Genomic DNA, 27,145 nt, shown 5'->3' with positions numbered 1-27,145 from the left:
ATGTCATGAATGGGCCAGTTTTGCATTGAGAGGCCGAGCACCGCTTTGGACCATTTCCAAGTGAAATCTATGAAAGTTAAGCTGATATCTGCCTCTGGCAATTGCGCTAAGCGATCTCTCACTCATTTTGAGGCCGTTGAAATTAGTTTTCGCGACTCTTGGCTTAGGTAACCCAATCAGTATCTCCAAACTATGTTTATAAATATTCACATAACCAGTTGTCTATCTTTAGTTTTTTTTTGAGTTATCAACAAACATTTGAAGCGGCCAGAATTATCTAGAAACTACGGCATTGCCAATGGCATGCATGCATTCTAGGTTATTTTTTTAATTTCCTATATTTAAAATTTATTTTCTTGAACATACTTAAGGGCATTTTAAAATCAATAATTGTCTTATAATATTTTTAATGTAATTGTCATTAAAGAACCTCATTAACAATATGTTTAATTGAAATTAATAAAAATAATAATAATATTCTGAATTGAGGAAGCTTGTACCATACCTACCATATATTTAAAAGCGTTAATAATACGTTCTTTAGAAAAATGTTGTCTTCAGATACTTTATTAATTTTTAGAAAAGCAATTTTAATTGGTAATCCAAATCACATATGTATATCAGTAAAAAACACTGCAACTTTGTTGTTCTATAAAAAACTTTATTCCATAAAAATATTTTATCACAATAACTTAAGCTATAAATGGGTGACGGGTGTTGGACACCCCAAACAGTAAAAAATAAATGGATCAATGAAAGAAACTACATAAATATTAGGTAGAAGAGACAGTTAATCACTTGGATGATGTGCGTGAATTTTAGAGTAAGTATGCTGCCTTTGGTTCGCTCTATTGGAGAAGGAAAAGCAGGCGCCTTTGGCAACACATCGGCCATTAAAGACCAATCCCGATCTAAAACCGGAGGATCTTACATGCCCTCACAGGTTGACATACATTCCTTGTAGCTGGAGAAGTTGTTCTCATTTCCATCGCAGCCGCCGAACTTGAATTCCACGCACTTTTTCTGCTCCGGATCGTAGCGCCATCGGGGGATCAAAGCCCGGCATACACCCTTACGCGCCGGCATCAGGCAGAACTGCTCCGGATGAGTGTTGCGTCCTGTGTTGGCCACATCGTCCAGAGAGATGGCGTCGAAGAAGTCGCTCACATCGTCGTACAGGTCCATAGGCTTCGCCTCGCCTTCGCTGATCCCCGCCAAAAGGAGGATCACTACCGCCAAACCCACACTTCCGACTCCCATGGCTTTCAATTGTCCGCACATTTTAATTTTTTTTAAGTTATTACTTGATAAATTCACTTGGTCACCTGGCTATTGGCTTCACGCAACTGTTGGCTGTTCAGTCTAGCTTTTGATTTTATACGTAAAATTGTAGTCCAAAGAGGGTGAAGGGAAACGGAAAGATACTCCCATCTAAGAGCCACAGAAAGCAAGCCAGCTAAGCTTTCAATTTGACTTAAATGCTCTTAAGTTTCTCTTCAATATAGCTATAGTAGTTGGAGTCAGTTTGTAACTTGGCGATGTCAAATTATTTCCAAAGGGTTTTGAAATAATTAAAGAACTGCGGATCCATAACAGAATATTAGATGATAAGAAAAACAATCTTTTAGATACGTATAATTTGATTGTGAAACCTATTTTGTATACCATTAGGTATTGCATTCAATTTAAAAGTCCCGCGAAATTCAATCGATACCTATCAATATCGATATCTGCACACCGCGTGCTTACCATCTCTAATGTTTAGTAGGTGGCTAAATCTGGCGGGACTTTGTTTAAATTGTTATTTATTTCACGAAATAAGAGTTTAGAATGGCACGCGACTCAATTCTAACATGGATGCGAAGCTTGGGGGAAAAAGGGCGACAAAATGAACTGGAATTGCTAATTCAAAACACCCCCATTGAAGAGGTAAAAGTCCATGAAATACAAAACACTACAAATGTGTATGTTGTTTAATGTACATTATTTAATAGTTGAAGAATACTCTAAAAAGCACGATGATGCGCAGCGAAGGTATAACCTTTTGGAATTACCTGCTTCTGGGCTTCAATCCGGATAGCAAAGAGGCCGTGGCGAAGCGGTTCGAATGCGTTCGCATATTCATGGACATACTGAGCAGCATAGAACTGAGCTATAAACAAACCTTTGATCTGATCACACGTCTATCTCAGGATCTTGTCACGTTTCCCTCTGACCAGCTGGCCTGGATTGTAGAGCACTGCATAGACGGGATCCGTCAAGGTGACGCCAAGTGCGTCGGTTGGAAGGACTTGCTGCCAGACGCTCTTTCGCTGCTTTTGGCGAGGCCACGGTTTCTTCTACATGGTATCTCTATGGATGGTACTGAGTTCAGAGACACCACCGTAAGAAGCATTGCCACCATGCAATGGCCAGCCTCGATCCTTACTCCAATTGCAGACATGTTCAAGTAGAGGGCAAAATTTAAATTGTTAAGATCTATAATAATTAACCAAGGGTTTCTCTGTAGATCCATGAATCTTAACTGTGGTGAAATCTTGATGGTCCTCAACAAATTCTCTGGCACCCTACAGGAACTGTCGCCCATGGAACTGCCAGCATTATGCTTCCAGCTCTTTTCAATATGCAACACTGCAGCACAGTTAATTATTCCTTTGCTGGCCCTGGATAAATATTTTCATCGAAATTTCTACAAAAGACTGTTCTCAGACATGTGTAGCAATTCCACAAACTTGGACAGCATTGGTTAGCTTCAATGCTGCACTGACTTACAGTCACAAATCTTTTAAGTTTATGTACATCTATTTTCAGACTCTTTTTCGGACAAGGAATTAAGAGAGGCCGAAGAGACTATTCTGCATCATTTGAATTACTGCACTATGTATAAGCTAACTGAAAAACATTTGTCGATAATGTTCAGGGTAAGTATTTTATTTAAAAACTACGCCAATTTATGGATCGTAAAGCGACTTCTTCCTTGTTTCAGAACTTTCTGCATATGCCCGATGTGATCCTAACTCCTTTTATGCTAAGTGCTATTATTTCGATGACTAGCATTAATCGTGACCCAGAGTCTGCTAGGATCTCGCACTCTATTTTGCTACCTTTTTTGCGTAAAGTTATCAAGAACAATGAAGAAGAGCGATCATTATCCATCTACTCTGTATGGTATCGCGATACATTGCAGCGAAAACAAGTCGATCTGCAGCAAGTATTCGCGGTGCTCATAGATCAGAATAAAGACGGGAAGGATGTGATTACACCTGGGCTTGTGCACCTGATATTTTATTTGCTAAAATCGCAATCACCAAAAATGCACACATTAGCTATAACATTCCTTACAAAGTTTATACGGAAACGATTCATTTTTGGTCAGGGAATTATAAAACTTATTTCAGAGTGGATGATAGTATATCAGGATCAAAACCAGTTTTCAGGTATTTAAAGCAAATACCTTTAATAATTCCTTGCTAAAATGATTCTTTTTTAGAATGTCTTACACTTTTAAGTGTGGCTGATACGTACACAGTCTCCGAATGCATGAAACCCATTCAATCCGTTATGGAGCACATGCAATGGGCAAGTTATGCAAATGGGATATTTTAGTTTAAAATGTTATAATCTTAAAATATTTTAGTTATCTGGTGAGCAATCCATGCGCATGATGAACTTTATTCTGCCTTTGCTAAAGATTTCCAATCGCGTTCGCGATGCACTAATTGATGTGCTTTGCAAGGCTATGGGCTCTAGGTAAGTCCTAATAGCTGATTACTAATAATATTCTTAAATATCTTTTTGCACTATTTTTTAGTGGTATTCAAAAACGTCGGATGGCCATTTATGGGTTCTGTATGATACTGAAACAGCTTAACAACAGCAATGCAATGCGCCAAACCTCAAGTGCCACCAGCTTCTGCACACAACACAGCATTTCGGGATATTCCATTATGACACAGAACACACTAGGAAGTCGCAGTAATCCTCAGCGAAATTTCGACATGCTCACACTGGAAATTATTGGAATGTTACGAAATTGCCTGCAGCAACAGTTTGATATACGATGCACCCTATATGAGAGTTAGTTGAAACTAATGATAAAATTTTATATCATACCATTAACACCAAAACATCTATCTTATGTAGATCTCCAAAGAGCCGTAGAGCTTAATGCTAAACTCGTTCCCCACGTTCTGCAAGTTATTGACTGGCACTTCCGCAGCTTTTTCGACACGCCCTCGGCAGAAGAAGCTGGTGACGATCTAGACACAGTTTTTCGCATACGTTACGATCAACTGGTGAGCTCCAGCGATGATCAACATATGGAGATTCAACTTAAAGATAACCTGGGCAAGTTAATTCAATTTGTAGCCAACTGTTTGGCTATTTTCGAACGAGCTCCATCGGGCTACGACACTCGTGAGATTAATAGGCTAATTCGCTTTTGTGTGGATCGTATGGTGGCCAACAGATTGCCATTGGAAGACATTGTGGGTGAACTTAATACCTTTAGAATTTCAAAAAATAATTCTATTCATTTTTAGAAACCTCCAGCAACACATCTTAAATGTGCTCTCGTTTTGCAACAGCTTAATATTATTGAAGGGATAATTTGTCACACATTGCTTAGATCTAAACCACAGAACGATGCTGTTTCTCAAATTTTACCGCTATTCAACCAGCATTGTAAGCTCATGGAGAGTCTAAAGGCACTGTCTGATTCTTCTAAGAAAACCTATAAGCAATTAAAGCAGTCGGCGAAAAACAATAGTACTTCATCATGTAATTTGACTATGAACGGTGTCCCAGTAAAGACCATGTGTACGCAGCCTGAAAATATTTGGGATTTGGCCATTCTAGATAAGTTGCTGCATCTACTGCTTGAGTGAGTTGTCTTTCTTAAAAGTTTATCTTTTTATCTACTTAATTTTTTTAAATTTCCAGTGACATCGTTTCCTTTGCTGCTCCTGAAAAAACTGTTCTCTTACGGTCTAATCAAGCTCTCGTTCGTTATGTTTTATCTGTAACGGCCAACAGAGTGGAATCCATACGCCAAGAGCCTGATTACAAGCAATTAGCCTACAGCAAACGCACTTTTAAGCAGTTGACGGACATAACAAAAGTAATTTATGAACGCTGCATTCATCGTTTGCCAGAGTTGTGGGCAGACTTCGATATGCAGAGCTCAGCCCTAGCTTCTCAGTGCTTTACGGAATGCCTAAGAACGGCACATGAAATTTATTCCAAGAAGTTCGAAGAATTTGTCAAGGCTTTTGGTAAGCCGATTATATACTTTCTTTAATTGTTTAATACTATTGAAACATTTTCAGATATGGCATCTATTAAGGGAAACAGAAACAAGGAAGTGATTTACGTCCTTCAGGATATTTTAGACGAGTTTATGAAGGAATATGGCAGTGATGAATCTATTTGTAAAGATGAGTTTATTTCAAAAGTACCAGTTTGTCTTTTGGAGTCACTTGAAATTCTGTTAGATCACATAGACTATGATGATCGTGCCGCTACCGAATCGTTCACTTGGATCCTAAACTTTTGCAGCAAAAACGAAATTCTTAATAGTGAGATGGGTTCGGTGCACAGAATGCTATTCATTCAGCGGCAAAAGACCCATTTGGGTCCCTTTTTTGAAAGTGTTGCTAGACAATTGGGTCACGTACTTGGCGTTCAAAATGAAGACACGCCATCAGATTCAATGGAACTAAGTTTGAAGTCGATAAGTACGGTGACTGCCGAGAGTTGTTTGCAGCATCTGTATACAGCCGTCCAAAAGCAGCTAACCGATGTGGAATACTTTGTGACGAAGGCAAATAATTTAAGTTACAAATGCCAAGTGGTTCCTGAAATTGACCAAATATATTGGCGAGGCAATCTGGATGCTATGGATCGTTCAATTTGTACACAAATAATACATATATCTCGCACTTTGCTTGTGCTTACCAATGTTTGTATTCCATTGGGATCTTCTATGGATGGACTAATGAAATTGCTAATCCAACACTACACTTGTTTGAAAAACCTGGCCAAGCACTATATATCGAGCTACACATCAGACTCAAACATGGAAAACATTCGTAGCACTAAGTAAGTCCAGCAGGTCAATTACTGTGAATTATTTAAAATCAATTTTATTCTTTCAACAGATTTGAGCTGCTACTGCGAGATGTAGGTAAGCAACTTCCAACCAATATTTACGAGCTTATTACTTATATAGAAGCTAACACACTTGATGAAGAAGCACAACAGCTTACCAAAAAGCGAAATGTTCAGACAGAGCGAGCCAAAGTCTTGAGAGAGACACGTCTAATTCCCAAGGTTATAATGGTTATCGAGGACTTCAACAAGCACATTATCCTACTGTCGAAGAAGACTAAAAGCAAGAATAGGCTTACAGATTACCTCCACTTGGGAACCATGCGTGACTTTGATATCAAATCAACAGATCTGAGAGCGGCTATAGAGCGGAGTATTTCGGATGGTCGCAACATTTCCGTAGAAGACAGCAATGCTGAGGATCAAGATCAAGACGAGAATGAGAGTGAAGATGAAGATAAAGATGATGATGCTCAATCCACCACATATCCTGAGGAAATTGAAGAGGATGATGTTGTAAACGTTGTTGTAGAGAAAAAAGGACAGCGGAGGAGACGTGCTCTTAGCAGTGAAACGGAGGACATTGAACCTAAAAGAAAAAGAAGCCACAAAGCTTCCGAAAAGCAAGGAGACAACATTCAGTGTGAAAACCAAGAGGAACCTAATGAAGAGCAACCTGAAACGACTTCAAAATCGAAGCGACCCAAAAAAGATTTTAAAGTTCTGCTAAAAAAACCAGCAAAGCCTTTAGATGAGGAAAAAGCCACCAAAAAATCTAACACTCGGTCATTGGGTGAGAATAGCACTACTAAAAAGTCCAATGCGAAACTTAAAAAACAAACAGCAGAACCAGTAGAAGAACTTCGAAAGCCAGACGAACAGGATGAAAAGAAAAAATCCCAGGCTAGCCGGAGACTGGGTGTCCGTCGAAACATGAAAAATTAATTTTTATCTGAAATTTTTATGTCGAACAAAATTTCCTTCAAATAAGTTCTGCGTTGTTGTCATTTGTTATATTTATCAAAAGTATATATATATATAAAATTATGTACATTTTTTAATTTAACTTTAAGATCACTAATGCATTATAATCTTTACTTATCCCTATGCTTCAAAAAGTTTAACATACTTTTCGTCCTTAATACTGTAAATAAAAAGATATTTCAGATACAAATTTTAATTTAGTTAAATTCTACTCACATGCTGAGTTTGTCCATGACCAGATATAATGACACTGCCATCATCGGCCACCGAGACTGTTCGTCCGTCAGGACGCTTCCAAACCGAAACACGATCATCCCACAAACCAGCTTGATCATCCCGAGCCACAAAATTTTCGCCTTGCACACGACCATCATTGATGCTGCGGCTGCTCCTTTGAACCACAAATCCGCCAGATCCAAAATCTACCGTTCGACCAGGACGCTCCACATGAAACTGTGGACTGCGTGCACTTCTTTGAACCACAAATCCTTCAGAACCCACATCCACAGTGCGACCAGGACGCTCTACATGGAACTGGGGACTGCGTGCACTTCTTTGAACTACAAATCCTCCAGAGCCCACATCTACAGTACGTCCAGGACCTTCAACGTGAAACTGGGGACTACGTGCTTTACGAGACAATAAAGCAGCAGGTCTATATCGTGAGTCCTGAACAACAGGATAGGAGGGCTGTCCAACAACTAGACCAGGCCCTCTAACAGTATGAGTTGCTTTAAATGGAAATATTAATGAAATTTAAGCGAAGTCCTTAGAGGAAATCCTTGTCTACCTGGTCCTCCCGGATTCTTTCGGTTCACATAGGTGTTTCCGTTTTCGTCCCTATAGATGTGTTCAGATGGTGACGATGTGTGTTGAAATTGACCAGCCACTCCTGGCACCGAGTAGACACCATCGTTTTGCCCTCTTATATAGACTTGGTGTCCAGGTGTTCCGAAAACGTGTGGCCCATTACGACCGTCATATATCTGCTGCGGATTAGCAGCTGCAGAAGAAATAAAACGACCATTAATCGCTGTTAGGCGGCCATGGTGATGGGGTTGCTCACCGACGCACAAAACACAACAAACGATCGACACGAGTAGTCCAAAAAAATGCATTACGACCTGTGTTTTCTGACGGAATGCTAAGTTCTAACTAACTGGCTTGACTTGCTCGCGGTATTTATAAGTAGATGCGCAGTAGTCCAAGATCAGGTACACATCGAATTAGCGACAGCCTCTGAAAAATTCCCAAATGGCATTGATAAGAAGGAACGAATGGGAATTTCAACCGAATTGGTTAGAATAATCTACACGAGTTTCCGATCATTGAACGCGGCTGCGCTTTTGTCTACCAACCTGATTGTGCATTTTGTAAACAAATTGATGATCTTTTAATTTTCATAAACTAGCACAATAACAATTAATAAAAGATTTCAGATAAAATATACAACTTTTATGTTTTCTATTTTTTATAATAGATAGACAAATACAAAATTAAATACCAGGAGCTCCATAGCAAAAATAATAGCTTTGAAACATAATAAAGTTGGGGAAAAGCCGGGATATTTAGATCAGTGTAGCGTTTGTACTGACGATTACTTTGATTATGGATTTCGTCGAATTGGCAACCGATTCGGCAACGATTCACTCCTCTGGAACCTTCCATTGAAGCAGCTTTCCCCGCTCGTAAAGGTTTTTAAGGGCGTTGGTAAACTTTTTCTCTGCCTGGAGTTTTAAATAGTGCTTATAGAGCTGAAGCGTTGTCCGTGCATCCTCGATAGAGTCGTGTGTCTCGGATTGAATCTTAGTACCTATCGTATTTTTTTATGTATTAAAAATGCAAACAAGGACGAGTTATTGCAAGTACAAACCTAGGAAATGCCAAGCCAGAAATCTCAAGGACACCATTCGATGGTGTGGCAGATGAAAAAGGTGTACTGTGTCGATTATTTGCTCTGACGGCACATAGATGTTTATTACCCTGAAATATCAAGAATTTTCAGTGCTTTTTTCAAACTTTAATATTTTGTTTTCCCACCTGAAATCATTCTTTAGACCATGCCCAACAAATATTACGCCTACATCGACGAGGTATTTCAATTTCTGATATGAGTACTTAAGGGCAGTCAACCTTTTTTTGCTGAAGTTTGCATCCAAGTCGCCAGGTTTGATCCCCGAGAATTGCGTTAGATAATCCACTACCTTCTCTTGAGTAGAGATGTAATCATCCATAAATGGTATTCCTTCACCCGAGCCTTGTCTGGAAAAGTATTAATAGACATGTATCATTATCGGATGATCTATAAAAGTTTTTAACAATATTACCCTCGAATACATGATATACGGGCGACGCTCATATGACATGGCTTAATTGTAGCTGTCTTGCCATCGGGTCGGATCTCATTTTCCTCAGGGTTTAGGGTAACGAATTCAGCATCCATTGCTACCAGGTCACCCGACTGAGGCATTTCATCCATTTGCAGAGGCTTCAGTGTCGCATCCGTACTCACGTGGCCAGGAATAGGACTCACCATGTCCTGGTAATATACAAGATTATTATTTTATGTAGTTCAATATAAGACTAACGTATGCACCTCTAAAAAGGGGTTTGTTAGGTTTGTTGGAGAGTCGCTGCTGCTCTCTGATGGAACTGTTTCGTCGCTTTCTGTTACGGTGGAGCTCGTAGTACTTGCTGATTCCGAATCATCTTCTATGTTCCTGTAAAACAATACACAGGGCACTTTCCAATCCAATGTAAACCATACTGATTCTTGTGGCGATACCGGAGAAATGCTATCAAAAAATACGAACAATATAGGTCGTCGAAGATCTGCAATGAAAACTAAACTCACCTGAAATCATTGAAGATATACCATTGATTTTGTGGGTCCTCTGGGGATTCCGCTAGTTTCATAGTATGATATTGCCGCTGCACATTTATCAAGGACACCAAGTTCTTTTGGGTGCCATCGTCGACTTGGCAGACCACAGCATGTAAGGCGTACATACGACTGTTGTCTGGAGTCTTTGCTAGTGGTTTTTCACCCTCCTCCTCCTGTTCCGATTTACCAACGTTTGTATCTAATTGAGTTTGCACCTGCAGCTCGCCTTGCTCGTTGATGCCCATGGTAAAGGTAAGAGGAAACCAAGATTTCTGACGTCCAGTAGGAGAACTATTGGTATTATTTGTTTGATTTGTGTGAGAGGGTGATTTTCTGCAATGTTGGAAAGAAAATATATGCATTAGCCAACTGCTATACTTCCCTGTTAAGATAGCGTACCGATCCGGATGCATAAAATGACAGTCGCTTCGTGAACAGTTGGCTCCATATCGGCAAGGTTTACTTGTGCTTAGGGATGCAGTTGCATCGGCAGTAGGCTTTTCGTTGCAACGATTGAGTTGTCGTTTCAGGAAGGTAATGTCTTTTTCGTTGTTTAGTCCACAGTTAATGGAGAGCATTTGCGGAAGAGAAGTGACCTGGAAATACAGATAGTTATTTTAGTTCCATGATTTATTTATTCTAATAATTGACCCGGACCTTCACGCTCTGATTAGTTGGCGAAAACTTCTTGCAGTTTTCACAGAAGGCCTGTATGCTCTTCTCGGAGCTTAGAGAACGCTTTAAAATGGTTCCAAAATGGAAATACTGCTCACTATCCTTAATGTGGGTGGGGTACGACATATTGCAGGCAAGTAAAATATTTTCCTTTGATTTCTCCACTTGACATTTGATGCAGCGGTTAACACAAAGTTGCTTGGTCCCAAATATTTTACTGATTTCAGTTTCTGCGTTGATTTTACTGCGTTCTCGATTGTCCTCCTTGGAGTTATCATCTGTTATTATGTGGGTTAAAGTGGTACATCTAAATTTAGTTTTCTTTTTTAATATTTTGTTAGCTTCTCACCACTAATGGAATCATATATATCCGAGGAGCCACTTGTTTCAGACGGGCTTGTGTTTTCAGCTATGGTATAAGTTAGAAATATATATTTAATAATTTCCATTTTTATTAAAAAATTTATATTTTTACCATTAGTTGATGTTTGCACAGATCCGCTTGAGGTGGATGTGTTCTTGCTGGAATCGAATATTTCGTAATGCATTTGATGCAGAATGAATCGGTTCCAGTTCTGAGGGGTGTGCATATATTAAATACATGGTTTCAAAGCGAGGCTATAACTTGCCTGTATTAGAGTTATTAGATTAACATTTGATGAGCGGTCCGTAAGTATCAAGCCCAATGCTGAGGCCTCTGGAACAGTACGAAAAGAGCGCAGAAAATTGCTCGCTTGGCATGGTGATGAAGCTGACAAGTACAATAAAAACTTTTTTACTTAAGAACAGTTAGATTGTAAATCTCAACTAACCTGTACTCTTGTCAAGCATGTTGAAAAGGAAACCCAGTTCGCAGGATAAGCAAAACTCCTTAGTGCAAGAATGCTCAATCAGCTTAATACGCAGCGCGTCTGTGAAATACAGTATCTAGAAGGAAAATGCTGAGTAATGAATTAATATTACACTGATTAGCAAAGCGCTCTAACCTGAAGCATAGCGTTGCAGTAGGAATTGGGTAATGTTGCCTCCAACCCAGCGAAACACGTCTGATTATGCTGTTCAAAGTCAAAGTCCTGCGTGCCCAGCTTTGTGTACTTTAGCTCGACTTTGCGATATCGTCTTGGAATGATTTTAACACCGTTCTCCGCCTTGATGACCGCAACAGTTCCATTTCCATTAGTACTGCATACTCCTCCCTGATCAATCACGTAAGGAATTTGATTCCGGCGAGCGGTACGAGGGTTTGGCGAGTATCCAATGGGCCCTTGCATTTTCATGTTGTTAAGCACCTCGGGATCGATTGTTTTTGGCCTGTGGTAGCGATACCGCAGAAGTTCCTCTGGCCAGTCGGAGAACCATTGCGAACCCGTTGTTAAGTGGGGGAGCATAACTGACGATAGCGGGAAGTTAGTGTCCGTAATTGGAACCATCGGCAGTTGTGGCACCACGTCTGCGAATTCTGTGTTTCGTGAGAATGGATTGAATTGCGGCTGCGGCGTCTGCATAGCGGCAATCATGTTGATGTGGCCCGACTGGTCGCCAAATGCCATGGCCTGTGAGGAGGAGCTGATGTCGAAGCTGAGGCATTGACTACCGTTGGTATTGATTTGGTACATAGAAACTCGCGGTTCGCTGAGTTCAACGGTGTCAACCAGCTGAACCTGTCCGTAACTGGACACGACGGTCAGTCGCGATGTAAGCGATGGCAGGAATTTCAGCATTTGTGGATCAATCATCACTTGAATCGGCGAAATTAAACGCAGCATACGCAGATCGTAGACCATAAGGAAGCGGTCGATGGCCAGGCTATTCTGACGTCCGCCGTATCCGCAGGAGATGAGAAGATTACCCTGAACACTGAAGTCTGACAGGACATTGGTGTGAGTCTTGATTGTGTGCTGGACACTCAGACTGTTCAGGTCGCGCAACGTCACTGATCCCAACTGGTCGCCGGCAAACAGAAACCGCGAGTTTTTACGCAGAACCATACAGCCGGCAGCACCAACATGCTCCAGACGGGTTTCCTTAAGCGTGTGCATGTCAAAGTCGATGAGCTCCTCCTGAAGTCCGGCCATGACCAAGCGGTGAGGGGACAGTTGCAACATGCTGACCATTTCCGTCATATTGTTGGATCTACAATGGATGCAAATATAAATTGCAGGTCATTTAAAGTCAGAATATTGCATACTTGTAAGTAAACTTGGGTAGACCCCTGCGTATCTGATGACGCAGAGAAGTCTGTGTGAGCACCAGCACTCCAGAGTCAAGAGTGGTGATCTGGCGCACAATGTCGCTGGGGTGCACCTGGAAGGAGGTGTACTTCTGCATAGAGCTGGTGTAGTAAGAGGTGACATGGCCCTGCGGAAAAGTGATTGATAAGCAAGCCTGGAAAATAAAGGCAAATACTCACTCCCTGGTTGCCCATCCAGAGCAGCTCTTCGTAGTCATCAAACGCCACGGTGGAGACTCCAAAGTGCTCCCCTCCGTCGGCAAGGACAGGCACAAACTCCACATACTCCGGATCCGTAGTGCCGATATTGAAGCCATTGAAGCTGGGCGAGAAATGCCCATTTCCTTGCCCAGATCCCGCGTCATAAACACCTTTGCAAAAAGTAAACAGAAAACAAAGGAGAAAGCTTAGCTGACTTGCATGACTGTGTGAGTGTGCGAGTGAGCGTTGACCCGAAAGCGACCCCCTGACCCACTTAATATGTCCTCGGAGGCACCGATCGGGTCGGTGCCGCAATAAACGTAATCCATCTGCGGCACGGTGATTGCCTCCCGAGTGTTTATTGTTTATTATTAGACAATTTTTGCTTAAAACTGACAGCAGTTTTTGCGTTGCACCGATTAGTGTGGCCCTGGCATGGCTGCGGTGAAATACCATCGCTCTCATGGCAAATAAAGAACATGTTCAATCCGTGGCGACGCGACTGTTCGAAGTAGAAGAAGAAGAAGCGCAATGCTACGTAGAACTGCCACGACTGTGAGATCCGCATGTAAGAAGTACGGCCTCAATTGCACAAAATTCGCGGAAAACCGGAGAAACATGGCCGACTTGCAGCAGATTGCTAATAATAACGAGCGCGCCGAGGCGCTGATTAAATCCATTGAAGCCGAGGCAAGTACTTTACCCTAACGACACTGTGATATTTTCTATAATCTTCTCTGCTCGCCAGATTTCCGGCATCCAGCAACAACTTGTGGAGCGCCAGAAGAAAGAGCTGATCAATGAGAATGCCGCATTGGCCAAGGAAGTGGAGGCCGCCCTTGCCCAATTGGTGCAGCTGGAACTGCGAAATGGCAAGAAACAGATCCCGGTGCCAGGATCACGAGGATTCTGCACTAGTGCGGGGCCAGTAGCTCCATCGGCAGAGGTTGCACCTGCCCCCGTTGCTGAGGCTCCGAAGCAGACCAAAGAGCCCAAAGAAAAAAAGGTCAAGGAAAAGAAACCAGTCGCAGAGAAACCCGCCGCCGCTCCAGAGGCACCCGTAGACGTGGGCCGACTGGATATGCGCGTTGGCAAGATTGTGGAGGTAGGTCGCCATCCCGATGCCGATAGTTTGTATCTAGAGAAGATCGACTGTGGCGAAGCCATCCCACGCACTGTGGTTTCCGGCCTGGTGAAATTCGTGCCGCTGGAAGAGATGCAGAACCGTTTGGTTGTAGTCATGTGCAACTTAAAGCCAGCCAAGATGCGTGGCGTCACCTCGGAGGCTATGGTCATGTGCGCATCTACCCCAGACAAGGTGGAGGTGCTCAGTCCGCCAGCCGGAGCCGTTCCTGGCGATCTTGTCCACTGCGAGGGCTATACGCGAACTCCGGATGCGCAGCTTAACCCTAAAAAGAAGATCTTCGAGGTGTGTGCTCCGGATCTGATGACCAACGGTGACCTGGTGGCCTGCTATAAGGGCGCTGCCCTTCATGTTCCCGGCAAAGGCAACGTTGTGGCCCAAACTCTGAAGAACGTCAATGTGAAGTAAGCCAATAAATAAAACCTCTAAAGTGAGCCAATAAACTAAACATCAGACCCTACACCCTGCTGATCCTATCTTTTCGATCCTATAAATTGTTTTCCAAGAGGTCAGACAAAAGTTCATTTTGTTTTTTACCTAGTGATTTTTCAAACTTTATAACGTTTTATTTCACAGGACATCGTACACGACATTAAATTTAGTTTTAACAATAAGATCTATTTATATATGCATAGGGAAGAGAGCGCAATTCCTAAACACTTTGGCTGGTTAAAGACACGTGCTCAGCGGTTGCGCTGTGGTGGCACTTGGGTGCGGAATACTGCGTTGGAATTGGTCTCTACCACTATAGTCTTTGTCATGATGTCATAGGCGGTGCGATTGTTCTTGAAGAAGATCATCACGACACAAATGGGAAAAAGCAGTGTCATTAAAATATTCTTAGCCAAAGCGCGGCTGAATGAACGAATCAGTGAGGGAGTCTGGGCCGGATAGAGAAGGGCCCTCATCGGTTCCCTCTGCGGCTGGAGAACGAACTGCGGAAGGGCAGGTGCCTGAAGCGGCATTACCGCTTCCACATAGTGTATTCGTATCTTCATCAGGGATTTGCCCGGTGTAGCCCCATTATAAAAATACGTCCACAACGCCTCATAGAAGCAGACTGTGAGCTTTGTTAGCATTTCGATGACCAGCAATTCAGTGGACATAGAAATGAAGTCCAGCGAGATATCGAAGAAGTTCACAAACAGGTCGTCTTCGTCGAGGGTGCGTCGTATAACATCTTTATCAAAGTCCATGTCAAATAGATTGACTACACCAAATGTTACGATGATCTTTAGGACAAAAAGGATGAGCATGTCGATGGTCTCTGCTACAGCTCTCTTCCAGAAGGGTGCCACTACATACTCGTAACCGCCTAATCGCTGTATGGTTTCCAACTGTGCTGCCTCGTCCAAGACTCGCAGGTTACTGAAGTCTCGCACTGCCGCTGGAGCAGGTGCGGCAGTGCCTACTGGGGCAGCCGCTCCTGCTCCCTGAACCGATGGGGGAGACGAAGTTGCAGGATGGGGCTGTCTAAAGGTGGCTGATTGGAAGCCTGCGGAAGCTACTTGTCCTTGGAACATAGTCGGATAGTTGGCCATAAGGTAGTACGGAAACATCATCATCGCATTCTGAGCAATCGCTGCCTGTTTAGCCCACTCTGCAAGGCTGGCGAAATATTCCTCCTTGGTGGACTTCTCCTGGAGCCTACGTCCCATCTCCTCGACTTTGTCACTCATTTTTTCCAATTGAATATTTTTATTAGTTTTTCTTTTATTTATTTTCCAAGTTGACGTGTATTGCTGAAGCCGGTTGCGTTTCGTGGTGAGTAGCCAAACTATACCCCTGCATGTGAACGGCAAATATGGCGGGAACAATTAGACAATTTAAATTGGATTTAAAACTTCCAAACAATTGATAAGCATAAATATTTCAATTATCCAATGTCTGAGAAATCCATTCTATAAAATTAACATTTACTTAAGCTTTTCTCATAAATAATTTACTTTGAAAATATATATTTTCCATTTCAACCCTTTTAATGAAATATCCAAAAAATTACAATGGTCTGAATATTTTATTATTACACAGTTCGAAGTGGTTTGATTTATTCCTTAGACATAGCAACTTAAAAATCGAATACAATAAATCCGTCTACAACCCAGCCATGATATTTAAGATTCACATTGACAAACAGGCGTGAATATGTTCTTAGGGATATCAAGCATTTAAAAAGTACATTGCCAGATCTTTATTCTTTACATACACACCCTGGCGTGGACGATTTCTTTATGTATGCGTATCAAATACCTAGCTAATGTTTCAAAATAACATGTACATTTGATTGGGAAGTGCATTAAGTTTCATAGTTCAATTTTAATTAGTTGGGTGTTACACGTGTATGTATGCATTACGGTATAATTGGAATAGATTTGAACGAACAGACGCGATTCTTGGTGGACATGAACATCGTTTAATACAGTGGCTTGCTTGACAGTGAATTCTTCTATATTTACGTATAGTTTTTATCCGAATCCTCTCAGAACAACTAACTAAATTGGCAAGTTGTACAAATCGAATGCATATAAACAAGCGTTATCGTCTCACACACACATGTTTCAACACTGAGACGAACACTCGTGTCTTAAAATTAATTAAAGGAATACAACTACATAAATACACTTCGTATTTATTGCCAGACATTACCGATATTAAGGTTTCCGAATTGCTGATTCAGATTTGATGGTACTGAGGAGGTGGTAGGGCCAGCCGCGGCAAATCCGCCTGGTCCCTGCGGCTGCCCCATGCTCAGACCACTGGGCAGAGGCTGCATCAAGTTCATGGATAGGCCGCTTAGTTGTGGGTGATGCTGTTGCTGATGCTGCTGTTGCTGCTGCTGCTGCTGTTGTTGCACCGCTCCAAAAAGGGGCATCCCACTGAGAATGCTCTGATTCGTCTGCATAAGATTAGTCGTAGCTCCCTGCCCACCAGCAGCATATGGACTACCGCCAGTGTTAGGAAACTGGGCGCCAGCGAAGCCATGGGAGCCACCCATGCTCATGGCAGTGGCACTGCTAATAGGTGCGTTGCTGAACGCATTCGGCGCAGCCATTACTGGTGAATTGTACATGCTCACAGAGTTCGGAGGCGTCATGAACTGGTGGGGGATCTGCTGTTGTTGCTGTTGATGCATGTACCCGCCGGGGGCCATACCCGTGAAGCCGCCAAAGTTCATTTGGGGGTTGTGGGCAGCCGGCGCGTTTCCGTACAGAGCCAAAATGCTGTCCTTTGACATCTTTCCGGATTGGTCCTTGTCGTTGCCAGCGGCACCCAGGGAACCCTGATTGAAGAAGTCCTGCTCCTCCTGGGCCAAAGAGCTGGGTTTCGAGCCCAACAAATTGGAGGCATCACCGTTGCTACCGTTCGGCTTATCTGGCTGTCCAGCAATCGATTCGGCGCTGAGAAAGCTGGTGAAACTTTCGTTTTGCAGGTCTTGGCTGGCACTTGTCGCGGCAATGGGCTTGGTGGGCGAGGACAGGCCCAAGAGGTCGCTTTCGCCGGCACTGCTGGCGCCGCTGCTGTTCAGCTGAACACGCTGCGTCGTCTTGGGACTGCAGCCGCCGACCTGATTGGGCTTTGGCTTCGGCAACGGTGCTGGCAGGGGGGCGTTTTTCAAGGCCGACGCAGAAGAACCAGATAGACGCTTGTCATTGCTGCTACTGGACACTCCACCGAGACCCAAGGTGGCCTGAGCCTGGGTAGTTTTCTTCTTGCGCTTCTGCCGCTCCAACTCCTCGTCGATCTCCTTGGCCCAATCCACTTTGGGTGGCGAGGGCGGCACCCACTCGCGGGCCAGGTACTTCTTATGCTCATACTTAGCCCGAATGAAGTTCTCCAGCGCCGTGTCCGTCTGGGGGCGGCGGAATCCGTCCGGAAGCTGCGCCTCGTACACGGCACGTGCCCTCGAATTACCCATCTGCTGCAGTGAAATCACTTGCTCCGGTGTCCAGGTGTCCAAGTTGACAGACTTCACGCGCGATATGTGCACGCCCAAGTTACGATGGATGCCAGCGCAACGGATGCAGAGGAACATGCCTAGGTTCCAGGAGGCCCAGCGGGGACCTAGGAAGATAAATATATAATAGCCATAAGACAAGTGATTTTTTAGCAGTGCATCTGCATGTGTGGTGTGTATATGCAGATTTATGCGTCACCAAGAGGCGTATCTCTCGCAAAGAGAAGTGCAGATCTGCTGACTTGATCTACATACCCTTGGCATCGCAGTCCACACAGTATTTGTTATCCTCATCGCGAAGCATCTGCGTCAAGAGAGTCTGACATTTCTCCTGTATTAGCTTGGTGCGCTGTCCCGCATTGGAGGAGCTCATTTTCCCTAATTCTCTCGGTCTCTTTGGCCTGTTATTGATATATCTGGCGGTACGCGACTGTGCGACGTGGCGTGGGCGACGGGTAGAGTTTGGAGCTTATCTCTGCTTCACATGGATATACAACTACCAGCGAATTGACAATTTTCTATAAGTTTTTGCTACCGAAAAAGTAATGCTCCCAATGGGACCGTACTGCAACTATGCAAAATTACCAAGGACTAACTGATGCTCGCCCAAGCCGCCTTTTTTGCCATTCACACAAAACTCAAGCCACCTATTTAAAAAAGTTGTTTACTTTTTACCTCGTTTTAAATAATGAAAGTTTTAAGGAAGAAAATAGAGTCTTGCCTGCTTATATTGAACAGGAATAATGGAAGAGATCCAAATTGGTTGAATGTGCGTGCAAAAAGAATAAGTGTTCATTGAAAAGGATACTCACTTGTTGTTTTGTTTTGCAGGATCTTTGTGCCGTGCTATTGGAATACTCCACTTTGGTCCACAGTTCCTTGTGCTCTCAAAAGCAGAATGAGTCCTCTGAGCTGGTTTGCCTCTGCCTCAGTCAGATTATGATCTGCATCCGCCAGGTGGAAAACACCATGAAACTAGCATGCGGCTCTTCAGTTTTAGTGAGTAATTTCCTAATAATTTATATAAGTTGATCAAAATAATATTTCACCTACTTAAATCAGGCCAGTTATCAGTACTTCCTGGATCGCATTCGGTGGTGCCTTAAACGCCTGTTGCACTTGTACACCGAAGGCTCCAATGGGGATTTAGGTGCTCAAGAACGTTCTTTTCTAAAGTTAATGGATGCAACTCTAGACACTTTGGCTCTGTTTACTTCCCATAATGAGGAAAACACTGATCCTACTAACTTTTCTCAATCGCCAAATGAAGTCCTTCTCCTCAGCCAGAAATTGCGCGCCAATATAGATATGATCTTGGGTCAAGCCCTGGGATTTGCCAATGTTGCATTGTCGCAAGACAAAAGGGCACTAAGTGCCTTGTGTCAAAAGGTGTGTATATCAAACAATCAATAGCCCTTTATTATCTAGCTGATTTCTAAGGTAATTGGCGAATGCAATACTTTCCAAGAGGAGTCTAAGGTGCCCAGTGCCTCCTACAAGTCAATTCTTAAGCTGAGGGCCATGACTTTGGAACAGGCGTTGTACCAATTAGAGGACTTCATTAACGACGCCCTACTGCGTTTGGTATTCACTTGCTTCCTGGACTTTGACAAGTTTTCGGTGGATAAAATAAGAACCCTCTTGAGAAACAGCTCGGAAGAAGATGCAATGGCTGATGAATTTATAGCTGACTTTGATGTGAACATCGATCGGGCCACCCAGATAGGCCTATTCGCCACATCCTTTGCACCAACCTTGAAAAGTATAAATACCCTAATAACTTAAAAAGTCGCTTGTTAGTCAAGTAGTAATGTTCATTTTATAGTGAAAACCATGATGCGCAGCTGCCTTGCCTCCTTTGAGTCGCTCGACACTAGTTTGATACCTTCTCTGCAGGCAAATGGTTCCGACTTGCACTCGGACATCCTGGAGCAGCACTTCAACGAGGAGGTGGCCAAGTTTAAGGCGGCGCTTCAGGAGATCATCGATAGTCGCGCCCTTCTTGGGTGTTGCTTGGAGATACTGACCTCAGGAATTAGTGCCACCGAGAAGGTGTATGAAAAGCAGAGATTGGAGGACTTAATCCAAATTTCATTGCTGCTAATTGAACACTTTCAATTAGAGGTCAACCGAAAGGTTCTGGCCGAAACGAATAACCAAGTGGGAGAGGAGTACTACCAGCAATTCATCCGGATATTGCGCGAGTGCAAAGCCATTCTGATGTGCGCATCTCAGGTGGAACAGCAGCGAATCCTCAAGCGGTTTAAGATCCTACGCACGATCTTGCGCAAGCTGCACGGTTGCCTAGGATTAGGCGAGCAAGAAGATAACGCTCCTAATCCACTGGTAAACCTTTTAGTTGATGACATATCCAATCAAAGAGGAGATAGTGAAGACTTAGCCCAGTTCACTGGTATTACAACTGCTCGAGGTAGCAGTATTCTCTACGACACAGAGCGTAGAGGCAGAGTAACTAGATTAAAGGACAATAATTTAGCCACAAATACCTTAGACATTAAATCGGAAAAAGCCAAACAAAATGGAAATGGGCTGAGAAGTAAGTTGATTTTAATACTCATTTTTTATTTTACTCATATTTTATTTTCAATTATCATCAGAAGAAGAAAGTTTACGAACTACCATGTTTAAGCGCCAAAATATAGCTGAAAGTAGAAAGCTATATACCACGATCAGCAATCAGTCTACAGATCTACAAATCACAGGTACTTTAATAAGTTAACTACATCTTTAGATCTCCCATGAAATATATTTTATTTTTTATAGATATACTTAACCAACTCACTGGAATGTCAAATGGATACTTTGAATGCTGATGCATTCTAATTATTTGTACATAATTTTATAATTTGTTAAATTTTAAGTCATAATTATAATGACACGCAATTTAAGAATTCAAACTTAACGTAAATCGACGTAAATGTCATAGGTCAGGATAGGCATACACACTAACATGAATGGTTTCGTGGTGGCGGAGAATGTTGTATCCGAAACAGTTTCGACTGTTGTAAAAGTAGAGCAATAAGTTCAATAAAATACATAGAAGCAAGCATTGTTCTCAGCACGTCTCCTGTGGTCCTTTGACCTTTAAAGGATACGGAAAAACTAAAGCATACTCAATATGTGAAGCTGTGAGAGTAATCCCTATCGATTTTTCGCTACAAACGCAAACAGGACTCGTAAATCAACAGATACACATAGTCATCGCTTGGTAAATAATAAACATTGGGCAATGAAATCGCTAATCGAGGATAAATTTACCCCGCATGATGAGATCAAGGCACCACCAACTTCAAAAAATCGAAATCCTAGTTGTGTCAGCAGACCCAAGGATACAAACAATCACCATGTGGTGCCCCTAGGCATCCTCGTGGTTCTGTGCACTGCGTATCTCATGGTGGCCGGTCTACAGCGCAACTATAGATACTATTTTAAGCCAAGCGTGGCTGCCCTTGACCTGAATCATCCCGAAACCAATGAAACTCAGCCCGAAGCCATGGATGAGAAGTCGGACGTACAGATTCCAGATACATCCTGTCAAAAAATTGATATTTTCGCCAAGGAATCTGATAGGAATCCATCTGTACACCCAATTTCAAAAAGGTCCCAGGGCAAACCTACCAAGCGAACCAAAAATGGAAATGGGGTCAGTAAGCAACCTCGAGTGATCAAATCCCCGGAAGGCAACAAAAAGAGGGACTCGACCAAGAAGAGCAATACTGCTGAACCCATCATCTATCTATTTGCGCTGGTTTTTATCTATCTGCTGCTTAAGGCGGCCTCCGACATCAATCAGCACTACAAATCAGTAAGATTATTATATGTATATAGCAGTCTATATGACTCCCGTAAATAATCCTTCTTTGGCAGCAGAACAAAGGGGACAAACGACTGCGCCGCTGCTCTCTGCAATCCTATGCCCAAATCCACAAGCAAGATCGGCGGTCATCAAAAGGTATTTCACCAAAATCTTTGCCAAAATTTTAACTCGCTGGGCCAGGTGCTTTTTACACCGTGTTAATACGAGGGATCAAATGAATTGTTATCCTATAAATCTAAATGTATCTACTACTATGTACTGAGTTAGCCAATTTTCTGTATTGTAAAGCACTGTCCACTCATGAATGGGAGCTAATTTTCTGAATTTTTCGGAAAATGTATTGTATATTGTGGTGTACCTATAGTCTGTCTTTTTATCTCTATACATCTATATCCTACTACCGCACTTTTTTCGGGTTCGATACGTTTTATATCTTTGTTTTGAAAGACCTCCACTGTTTACCTCCTCTTCACTTCTCCGTGAAACTGTACTGAATGTAAGGTTGTACATACTCACATATATATATATATATTACTGTCCTATATGTGTGTAAACGTAAAATAAATCAATTACTATGTGCTTTCCTGTGATCAATTTACGTAGCCATGTTAGATTGCGTTTCATTTCCTATGTGTTAATGGGCTTTTCTGCAACCCTCTGCGATCTCTCACCTGAAACTGACCGCTCTCCATTTCCCCATATGCATGCCTAAGTTGAGGAGTCCCCAATCTTCCGGCGCAGGCATATACTCGGCGAGGAACGTTCCGTGTCGGTGGATCGCTACAAGTACACACAGAACGAGGAGGGTGGCTTTACAAAGTCTGCTCCAAAGGCTCAGGATTACCATCACAGGGCCATGTCATCTTTGGTCAACCGGTCAAGTCAACAGCACCCATTTAGGCCTAGTTCCGGAGACATTCGTTTTGGTAAAATTCAACTAAATGTGCCACGGCTCATAAGACCAACTATTTTCTTCTTTAGAGCCCCGCCTAAATCGTCGCTGCTCAGTTCCGATCAGTATTAACTATCAAACGGTTCAAGTATCAAGCCCATATCCACCCGAATTGGCAAGGCGCGGCTCGGTGATAAGCCTCACTGGCCAGAGTCCAGATGTCCAGAGCACCATGCCAAGTGGAACGATTGATCCAAAACGTCGCGTACGCATGATCAATCGCCATTAAACGCCAATATTATCAGGTCCAAAACCCATCGAAACTGCAAAGAGACTACAGTATTTTAACACAATAACATTAACTAGCACACTTTGTAGTTCTTCTTAATGCGTTTCTTTTAATCAGTTAATTAAGTTATATTATTCAAATGTTTTAAAAAACGTACAAAGAATATTCTTCTCGAAGACACCGAATTTATGGTCACTTTCCGCGGAGAATGAGCCAACGTTTGCCATCCTATTGTACATTATTCTACTTACGGCAAGATTAAAAAAATCTTAGGCTAGCGTAGTGTTTAGTTTGGAATTCAGTACCTATAATATTACCATTATCTACGAACTAACTACGAACTTGTGATGCTCATTACAATGACAATTACATACAGTTATGTATCTAGGTTGAAAGACCTGCGAAGCGAATGAAAGGGTGCAAGAACTTAACTACGATTAACGCGCTACTGGATCGGGGTGCGGAGATATGGTCGGAGCGGTACCTACGGCTAATACACGTATTCTACAAGGCCATCTTCTTCATCGAATTTTGCGCTAGTTTCTCCTATTCCATTAAATATTAAAATAAATTACGTATTTTAATTGCATGTGGTTGGAAGTTCGGGCTTGCCCCGCATTCAGCTCAGTTCATTTCCCTCGTAGAGGCTTTCGCAGCTCTCCAGCAGGCGAAGCACCGGTGAAATGTCGTAGGGATAGAGCTGGCGTGACACCAGGCGGGAAATTTGAAGGCGCAGGCGTATGAGCACGCCCATTGCCTCGTCCAGCATGGCGCTTCCCATGCCGAAAGTGTGACAGCTATGTACGAACATCGTCCAGTTCATGCGGATGTACTTGAGCAGGCGCAGCAGATAGAGCAGGAAGCAGGTCTCGTTGCTCACCAACAGGTCCAACAGGAGGTCCGAGCTATTCGAAGTCATCTTGAGGAATTCCAGGAATGTGTAGACAGGATTCAGCATAGCCACCAGTTCGGGGAAGGCATTGTTGCGGAACGAAATGCCTGACGTAACGTCCAGCGTGCAAACCATGGCCTCGATCAGATGGTCGTCCTGGTCGTCGAAAAGGTGTATCAGGATTTTGCTGAAGTGACACTCCGGATGGAACTCCAGAGTCTGCTTAATAAACGTCTCCAATTTGCTTAGCACATCGCGGATCGAACGCTCTATAAGCATCATGTCTTGGAAGGCATCATAGTCGCTGGAATCGATGGAGGAGTCGGAGGAATCGCTGCGAATTTCCTTCACAGTTACCGCAATCGACTTGAGCACCAACAAAACCATCTTCTGCAGTAGCGTTTTATCCATTTCAATTAAGTCAAGTGGAGTCCCGCCTACTCCACCATCCTGGCCGGCATCCCCTGCCTGCGTCCCATGTGCCAGGGTTATTGTTCCGTTGGCATACACCAGCGGCCTACCATTATAACCGATCAGACTGACCATGTTGTCCGGCTGACGCCGCGGCAGAGACTCCAGGATTCGGAAGCCCCGCACGTGGCAGACTATTTGGTGCGCCAGTTTGCACGTCTCCTCGGGCAGCATGTCCTGCAGCGCCAGCGTGGATCCATAGCACAGCGCCTCGTTAAAGAGGCACAACATTTGCTTGTACACGGTGCAGGAGAGTCGGTGGCTAAGTAGCAGTTCGAACTTGTCCAGTTGGGCGTAGTAGGGACGTGTTTCATCAATGGACAGATTTGCTTTGACCGAGATGATGTTCTCCCACAGTTGAAGAAAATTTAGTACACAGTGCTCGGCGGCATCCTGGTGGGTTGGTGCCATAAGTTCCGACATGTTCTTTACCAGCGTCGGCCATTTATGCTCCAACTTTTGTATAGTAATGCACTTTAGGTGAGTAGTGTCAAAACTCTCCGAGTCGGTGAGAGTGACCACATGGCAACCACTGGGCATGGTTGTGGATTGCGGAGCAGAATGTGGTTCATAGGATACGTTCATTTCCTCACTGAAGTGCCGCCGATGCGGCACGGTTGTCGGCGATTCTCGCTCCGTATCTCGATCGCCCTCCGCATCCTCTCGAAATTGCAGCGCGAAGTAATTGGTAGCCAGCGGCTGTTCTTGCACGGGGAAGTGCATGTAACTCACGGACGCCTCCGTCGATAGAGGCACAACTGATGCGGAGGCGCTTGCACTATTTGTCGCTGCCATCCAGTCGTCGTCGAGCGGATGAATCTCCATATCTTTCCACTCAACGATACGCTTTATAATGTCCAGGCTAAAGTGGATCTTTTGCACGGCCGTCTGGTCGAGCTGCTCGAAATTGAACAACTGATCAACGATCTTCTGCAGCCACTCGTCATTCAGCTCCTGCTTGGCAATCACCAGGAATGCAGCTAGCACGCGTCCCGCCAAGAATTGCACGTAAGAGTTGTCGTAGCCAGCCAGCACAATTATCTCGTCAATAAGCTTGTGGTCATTACGTATTAGAGCGTCGCAGACGTCCATTATTCGCGTGCAGATAAAGCCCTTGGCGTTCTGCTTCAGGTAGATGTCGAAAAGCAACTGCAGATTGGATAGAAACTGCAGCAGCTTGTTGGTGGGCCACTCCCGCAGGTAGGCTATTCGCTTCTGGCCATTGGTGTCCTGTGAGTAATGGGACTGGAAGGGCTTGCGCAGCGTTCGTTCCGAGACCCCACATAGGCACTGTCGTGTTAGAGACTGCTCGAACTCCAGCATGTCGTCGATGGTTGCCGTTGCTGTCGTTGGGATGCAGTTACTTCTGCTGCTGAGGTGGCTGCTATTACTGTTGGCCGTGCTTAGAGTCAACAGGTCGGGCAATTTAGCCGCCCGGTCTACCTCGTCCTGGGCGGATCCTGGTTGGCGGTGTGGGTCAGTGTCCCCATTTTGTGGCAAGATATTGTGCAGCAACTGGGCGTAGGACGCCGCCCGCGAGCTACAGGGCGTGGTGGTGGGCGAATTGTTGGCGCTGCTTGGCGTGGATAACGAGTGTGAGGAGGACGAGGACAGCGAGGAGCACAGGTGACTGTTGCTGTTGGCATCAAGGTCTAGTATGTCCGGTGGCTGAGGCGGCAGTGCTTTAGACCCCACCTTGATTTGCTGCTCAATTTTCTGGCGCTTGGTCTGAGGCTGTTCGTTGGATGCGGAGGCGGTGGAAGCGGCTACCGTTGAGCACGGACAAACGTCGCCCGTTTCGGCTCCAGATCCTGCTGCGGTTGAGGTATCCATCCTCTTCGTTGACGTACCCGACGTCCTGGAAATGGCACACGACCGGTACCAACTCAACTGCAAGCGAAATGTCCGGGTAAGCAGCGAGTCTAAGCGGCGGCTCGCAGCCACATACCTACAAACCCGATTCCGACAAACAGCTTCCGTGCTACGCGCACACAAGGTTACGTGTGCAGACGCTACTGCTTGGCTTCTTGGGGCGATTTCCTAAGGCTCCTTTATAATATCTGAGTTTTTGGAACCGATTATGGGGCTCTATCTGCCGCCAGAAGCTATGTCTGCTCCTCCAAACATTTTAAACAGCCACAATTCGATTTTCACACACTTGTTGCTCTCTTCGGGCCAGCGACATGTCAATGTTTGTATTAGTTTCACTCCACTCGCGATAAGTTCAGGGCCCTGGCAAAGCGTTTCAGTTGACGCTTAACTCTTAACTTTTTAAACGGTCTACGATTGTTTCTCTGGAGTTTCTTTTATTTTGATTTTTCTGCACTTTATTATGTGGGAAAAAACAAAAAATTAAGTGCGCGTCGCCATCTTTTAGCGAATTTCAGCGACCTGGTAACCCTGTGCGGCGTTGCCAAAAAGTTGTAAGCCTTGGCGCTAGAGATATATGTATATCAAAGTTTCCCACCAAATTGGAGTCCATGGTAAGCCAATAATTAAAGTTATTTATTGTAATTTGAGAATAGTATATTATATATATATATTAATTTCTTATTATTATCGATGAATAGTGATTATATTGA

General features: G+C 43.7%; 10 protein-coding genes across 11 annotated transcripts; 4 read left to right on the top strand and 6 right to left on the bottom strand.

Moving 5' to 3' along the window:
• Positions 1-657: 657 nt before the first annotated feature.
• Positions 658-1,330, bottom strand: LOC108104469 (kunitz-type serine protease inhibitor bitisilin-1). Its single transcript, XM_017210534.1, has one exon. It carries the CDS (start codon positions 1,279-1,281, stop codon positions 928-930), a length of 354 nt encoding a protein of 117 aa, XP_017066023.1. The 5' UTR covers positions 1,282-1,330; the 3' UTR covers positions 658-927.
• A 454-nt stretch (positions 1,331-1,784) lies between these two features.
• LOC108104594 (Fanconi anemia group I protein) lies at positions 1,785-7,062 on the top strand. The gene is made up of 13 exons (XM_017210757.2): positions 1,785-1,929; positions 1,995-2,449; positions 2,510-2,745; positions 2,812-2,921; positions 2,987-3,437; positions 3,491-3,579; positions 3,638-3,750; positions 3,812-4,077; positions 4,144-4,487; positions 4,542-4,882; positions 4,942-5,273; positions 5,328-6,099; positions 6,159-7,062. Exons 1-13 carry the CDS (start codon positions 1,831-1,833, stop codon positions 7,051-7,053), a joined length of 4,503 nt encoding a protein of 1,500 aa, XP_017066246.1. The 5' UTR covers positions 1,785-1,830; the 3' UTR covers positions 7,054-7,062.
• Positions 7,063-7,102: 40 nt separating this feature from the next.
• Positions 7,103-8,266, bottom strand: LOC108104595 (immune-induced peptides). The gene is made up of 4 exons (XM_017210758.1): positions 8,159-8,266; positions 7,883-8,095; positions 7,309-7,823; positions 7,103-7,252 (listed from the first exon to the last, which is right to left on the bottom strand). The coding sequence occupies exons 1-4, from the start codon at positions 8,208-8,210 to the stop codon at positions 7,247-7,249; spliced, it is 786 nt and encodes a 261-aa protein (XP_017066247.1). The 5' UTR covers positions 8,211-8,266; the 3' UTR covers positions 7,103-7,246.
• Positions 8,267-8,532: 266 nt separating this feature from the next.
• Positions 8,533-13,518, bottom strand: LOC108104561 (PAN2-PAN3 deadenylation complex catalytic subunit PAN2). Its single transcript, XM_017210704.1, has 16 exons — positions 13,357-13,518; positions 13,062-13,252; positions 12,840-13,009; positions 11,638-12,784; positions 11,464-11,578; positions 11,281-11,402; positions 11,127-11,226; positions 11,001-11,060; positions 10,634-10,929; positions 10,376-10,572; positions 9,947-10,309; positions 9,689-9,887; positions 9,420-9,631; positions 9,133-9,354; positions 8,966-9,075; positions 8,533-8,905 (listed from the first exon to the last, which is right to left on the bottom strand). The coding sequence occupies exons 1-16, from the start codon at positions 13,409-13,411 to the stop codon at positions 8,739-8,741; spliced, it is 3,726 nt and encodes a 1,241-aa protein (XP_017066193.1). The 5' UTR covers positions 13,412-13,518; the 3' UTR covers positions 8,533-8,738.
• Positions 13,519-13,594: 76 nt separating this feature from the next.
• Positions 13,595-14,686, top strand: LOC108104563 (aminoacyl tRNA synthase complex-interacting multifunctional protein 1). The gene is made up of 2 exons (XM_017210706.1): positions 13,595-13,772; positions 13,831-14,686. Exons 1-2 carry the CDS (start codon positions 13,614-13,616, stop codon positions 14,632-14,634), a joined length of 963 nt encoding a protein of 320 aa, XP_017066195.1. The 5' UTR covers positions 13,595-13,613; the 3' UTR covers positions 14,635-14,686.
• An 81-nt stretch (positions 14,687-14,767) lies between these two features.
• LOC108104562 (protein FAM8A1) lies at positions 14,768-16,004 on the bottom strand. Its single transcript, XM_017210705.1, has one exon. The coding sequence runs from the start codon at positions 15,903-15,905 to the stop codon at positions 14,910-14,912; it is 996 nt and encodes a 331-aa protein (XP_017066194.1). The 5' UTR covers positions 15,906-16,004; the 3' UTR covers positions 14,768-14,909.
• Positions 16,005-16,224: 220 nt separating this feature from the next.
• Positions 16,225-18,757, bottom strand: LOC108104537 (stromal membrane-associated protein 2). The gene is made up of 2 exons (XM_017210671.1): positions 18,437-18,757; positions 16,225-18,288 (listed from the first exon to the last, which is right to left on the bottom strand). Exons 1-2 carry the CDS (start codon positions 18,552-18,554, stop codon positions 16,856-16,858), a joined length of 1,551 nt encoding a protein of 516 aa, XP_017066160.1. The 5' UTR covers positions 18,555-18,757; the 3' UTR covers positions 16,225-16,855.
• A 55-nt stretch (positions 18,758-18,812) lies between these two features.
• On the top strand, positions 18,813-21,248 carry LOC108104536 (serendipity locus protein alpha). The gene is made up of 7 exons (XM_017210670.2): positions 18,813-18,950; positions 19,013-19,180; positions 19,244-19,570; positions 19,622-19,943; positions 20,007-20,738; positions 20,800-20,904; positions 20,966-21,248. Exons 1-7 carry the CDS (start codon positions 18,870-18,872, stop codon positions 21,013-21,015), a joined length of 1,785 nt encoding a protein of 594 aa, XP_017066159.1. The 5' UTR covers positions 18,813-18,869; the 3' UTR covers positions 21,016-21,248.
• Positions 21,249-21,354: 106 nt separating this feature from the next.
• Positions 21,355-23,223, top strand: LOC108104538. 2 transcript variants are annotated; one of them, XM_017210673.1, is made up of 4 exons: positions 21,355-22,007; positions 22,073-22,154; positions 22,733-22,945; positions 23,001-23,223. In XM_017210673.1, the coding sequence occupies exons 1-4, from the start codon at positions 21,432-21,434 to the stop codon at positions 23,198-23,200; spliced, it is 1,071 nt and encodes a 356-aa protein (XP_017066162.1). In that variant the 5' UTR covers positions 21,355-21,431; the 3' UTR covers positions 23,201-23,223. The 2 variants fall into 2 exon arrangements, with proteins under 2 accessions (XP_017066162.1, XP_017066161.1); XM_017210672.1 differs by having other exon boundaries at positions 22,070-22,154.
• Positions 23,224-23,289: 66 nt separating this feature from the next.
• LOC108104535 (protein lines) lies at positions 23,290-26,953 on the bottom strand. The gene is made up of 2 exons (XM_017210669.1): positions 26,512-26,953; positions 23,290-26,453 (listed from the first exon to the last, which is right to left on the bottom strand). Exon 2 carries the CDS (start codon positions 26,394-26,396, stop codon positions 23,820-23,822), a length of 2,577 nt encoding a protein of 858 aa, XP_017066158.1. The 5' UTR covers positions 26,397-26,453; positions 26,512-26,953; the 3' UTR covers positions 23,290-23,819.
• Between the last annotated feature and the right edge of the window lie 192 nt (positions 26,954-27,145).

This window comes from Drosophila eugracilis, unplaced genomic scaffold, assembly GCF_018153835.1.
Source record: "Drosophila eugracilis isolate 14026-0451.02 unplaced genomic scaffold, ASM1815383v1 contig_1765, whole genome shotgun sequence".
NCBI lineage: Eukaryota > Metazoa > Arthropoda > Insecta > Diptera > Drosophilidae > Drosophila > Drosophila eugracilis.
Note: the sequence above shows the minus strand (reverse complement) of the source record. Positions and strands in the feature narration are given on the sequence as shown.

What these genes read in the sequence shown, in the direction of transcription:
- LOC108104469 (XM_017210534.1), bottom strand. Translation starts at nt 1,281, where the DNA reads ATGTGCGGACAATTGAAAGCCATGGGAGTCGGAAGTGTGGGTTTGGCG.
- LOC108104594 (XM_017210757.2), top strand. Translation starts at nt 1,831, where the DNA reads ATGGCACGCGACTCAATTCTAACATGGATGCGAAGCTTGGGGGAAAAA. An exon ending in CACAAACTTGGACAGCATTG is followed by an intron (nt 2,746 to 2,811) that starts GTTAGCTTCAAT and finishes ATCTATTTTCAG; the next exon opens with ACTCTTTTTCGGACAAGGAA. An exon ending in TGCAAGGCTATGGGCTCTAG is followed by an intron (nt 3,751 to 3,811) that starts GTAAGTCCTAAT and finishes ACTATTTTTTAG; the next exon opens with TGGTATTCAAAAACGTCGGA.
- LOC108104595 (XM_017210758.1), bottom strand. Translation starts at nt 8,210, where the DNA reads ATGCATTTTTTTGGACTACTCGTGTCGATCGTTTGTTGTGTTTTGTGC. An exon ending in TTGTTGTGTTTTGTGCGTCG is followed by an intron (nt 8,096 to 8,158) that starts GTGAGCAACCCC and finishes TTTCTTCTGCAG; the next exon opens with CTGCTAATCCGCAGCAGATA. An exon ending in AAAGAATCCGGGAGGACCAG is followed by an intron (nt 7,824 to 7,882) that starts GTAGACAAGGAT and finishes TTCCATTTAAAG; the next exon opens with CAACTCATACTGTTAGAGGG.
- LOC108104561 (XM_017210704.1), bottom strand. Translation starts at nt 13,411, where the DNA reads ATGGATTACGTTTATTGCGGCACCGACCCGATCGGTGCCTCCGAGGAC. An exon ending in CAACTAATCAGAGCGTGAAG is followed by an intron (nt 10,573 to 10,633) that starts GTCCGGGTCAAT and finishes CTGTATTTCCAG; the next exon opens with GTCACTTCTCTTCCGCAAAT. An exon ending in CATTTTATGCATCCGGATCG is followed by an intron (nt 10,310 to 10,375) that starts GTACGCTATCTT and finishes CCAACATTGCAG; the next exon opens with AAAATCACCCTCTCACACAA.
- LOC108104563 (XM_017210706.1), top strand. Translation starts at nt 13,614, where the DNA reads ATGCTACGTAGAACTGCCACGACTGTGAGATCCGCATGTAAGAAGTAC. An exon ending in TTAAATCCATTGAAGCCGAG is followed by an intron (nt 13,773 to 13,830) that starts GCAAGTACTTTA and finishes TCTGCTCGCCAG; the next exon opens with ATTTCCGGCATCCAGCAACA.
- LOC108104562 (XM_017210705.1), bottom strand. Translation starts at nt 15,905, where the DNA reads ATGAGTGACAAAGTCGAGGAGATGGGACGTAGGCTCCAGGAGAAGTCC.
- LOC108104537 (XM_017210671.1), bottom strand. Translation starts at nt 18,554, where the DNA reads ATGAGCTCCTCCAATGCGGGACAGCGCACCAAGCTAATACAGGAGAAA. An exon ending in TGTGGACTGCGATGCCAAGG is followed by an intron (nt 18,289 to 18,436) that starts GTATGTAGATCA and finishes TTATCTTCCTAG; the next exon opens with GTCCCCGCTGGGCCTCCTGG.
- LOC108104536 (XM_017210670.2), top strand. Translation starts at nt 18,870, where the DNA reads ATGAAAGTTTTAAGGAAGAAAATAGAGTCTTGCCTGCTTATATTGAAC. An exon ending in TAAGTGCCTTGTGTCAAAAG is followed by an intron (nt 19,571 to 19,621) that starts GTGTGTATATCA and finishes CTGATTTCTAAG; the next exon opens with GTAATTGGCGAATGCAATAC. An exon ending in TACAGATCTACAAATCACAG is followed by an intron (nt 20,905 to 20,965) that starts GTACTTTAATAA and finishes TATTTTTTATAG; the next exon opens with ATATACTTAACCAACTCACT.
- LOC108104538 (XM_017210672.1), top strand. Translation starts at nt 21,432, where the DNA reads ATGAAATCGCTAATCGAGGATAAATTTACCCCGCATGATGAGATCAAG. An exon ending in TCAATCAGCACTACAAATCA is followed by an intron (nt 22,008 to 22,069) that starts GTAAGATTATTA and finishes CTTCTTTGGCAG; the next exon opens with CAGAACAAAGGGGACAAACG. An exon ending in TTCCGGAGACATTCGTTTTG is followed by an intron (nt 22,946 to 23,000) that starts GTAAAATTCAAC and finishes TTTCTTCTTTAG; the next exon opens with AGCCCCGCCTAAATCGTCGC.
- LOC108104535 (XM_017210669.1), bottom strand. Translation starts at nt 26,396, where the DNA reads ATGGATACCTCAACCGCAGCAGGATCTGGAGCCGAAACGGGCGACGTT.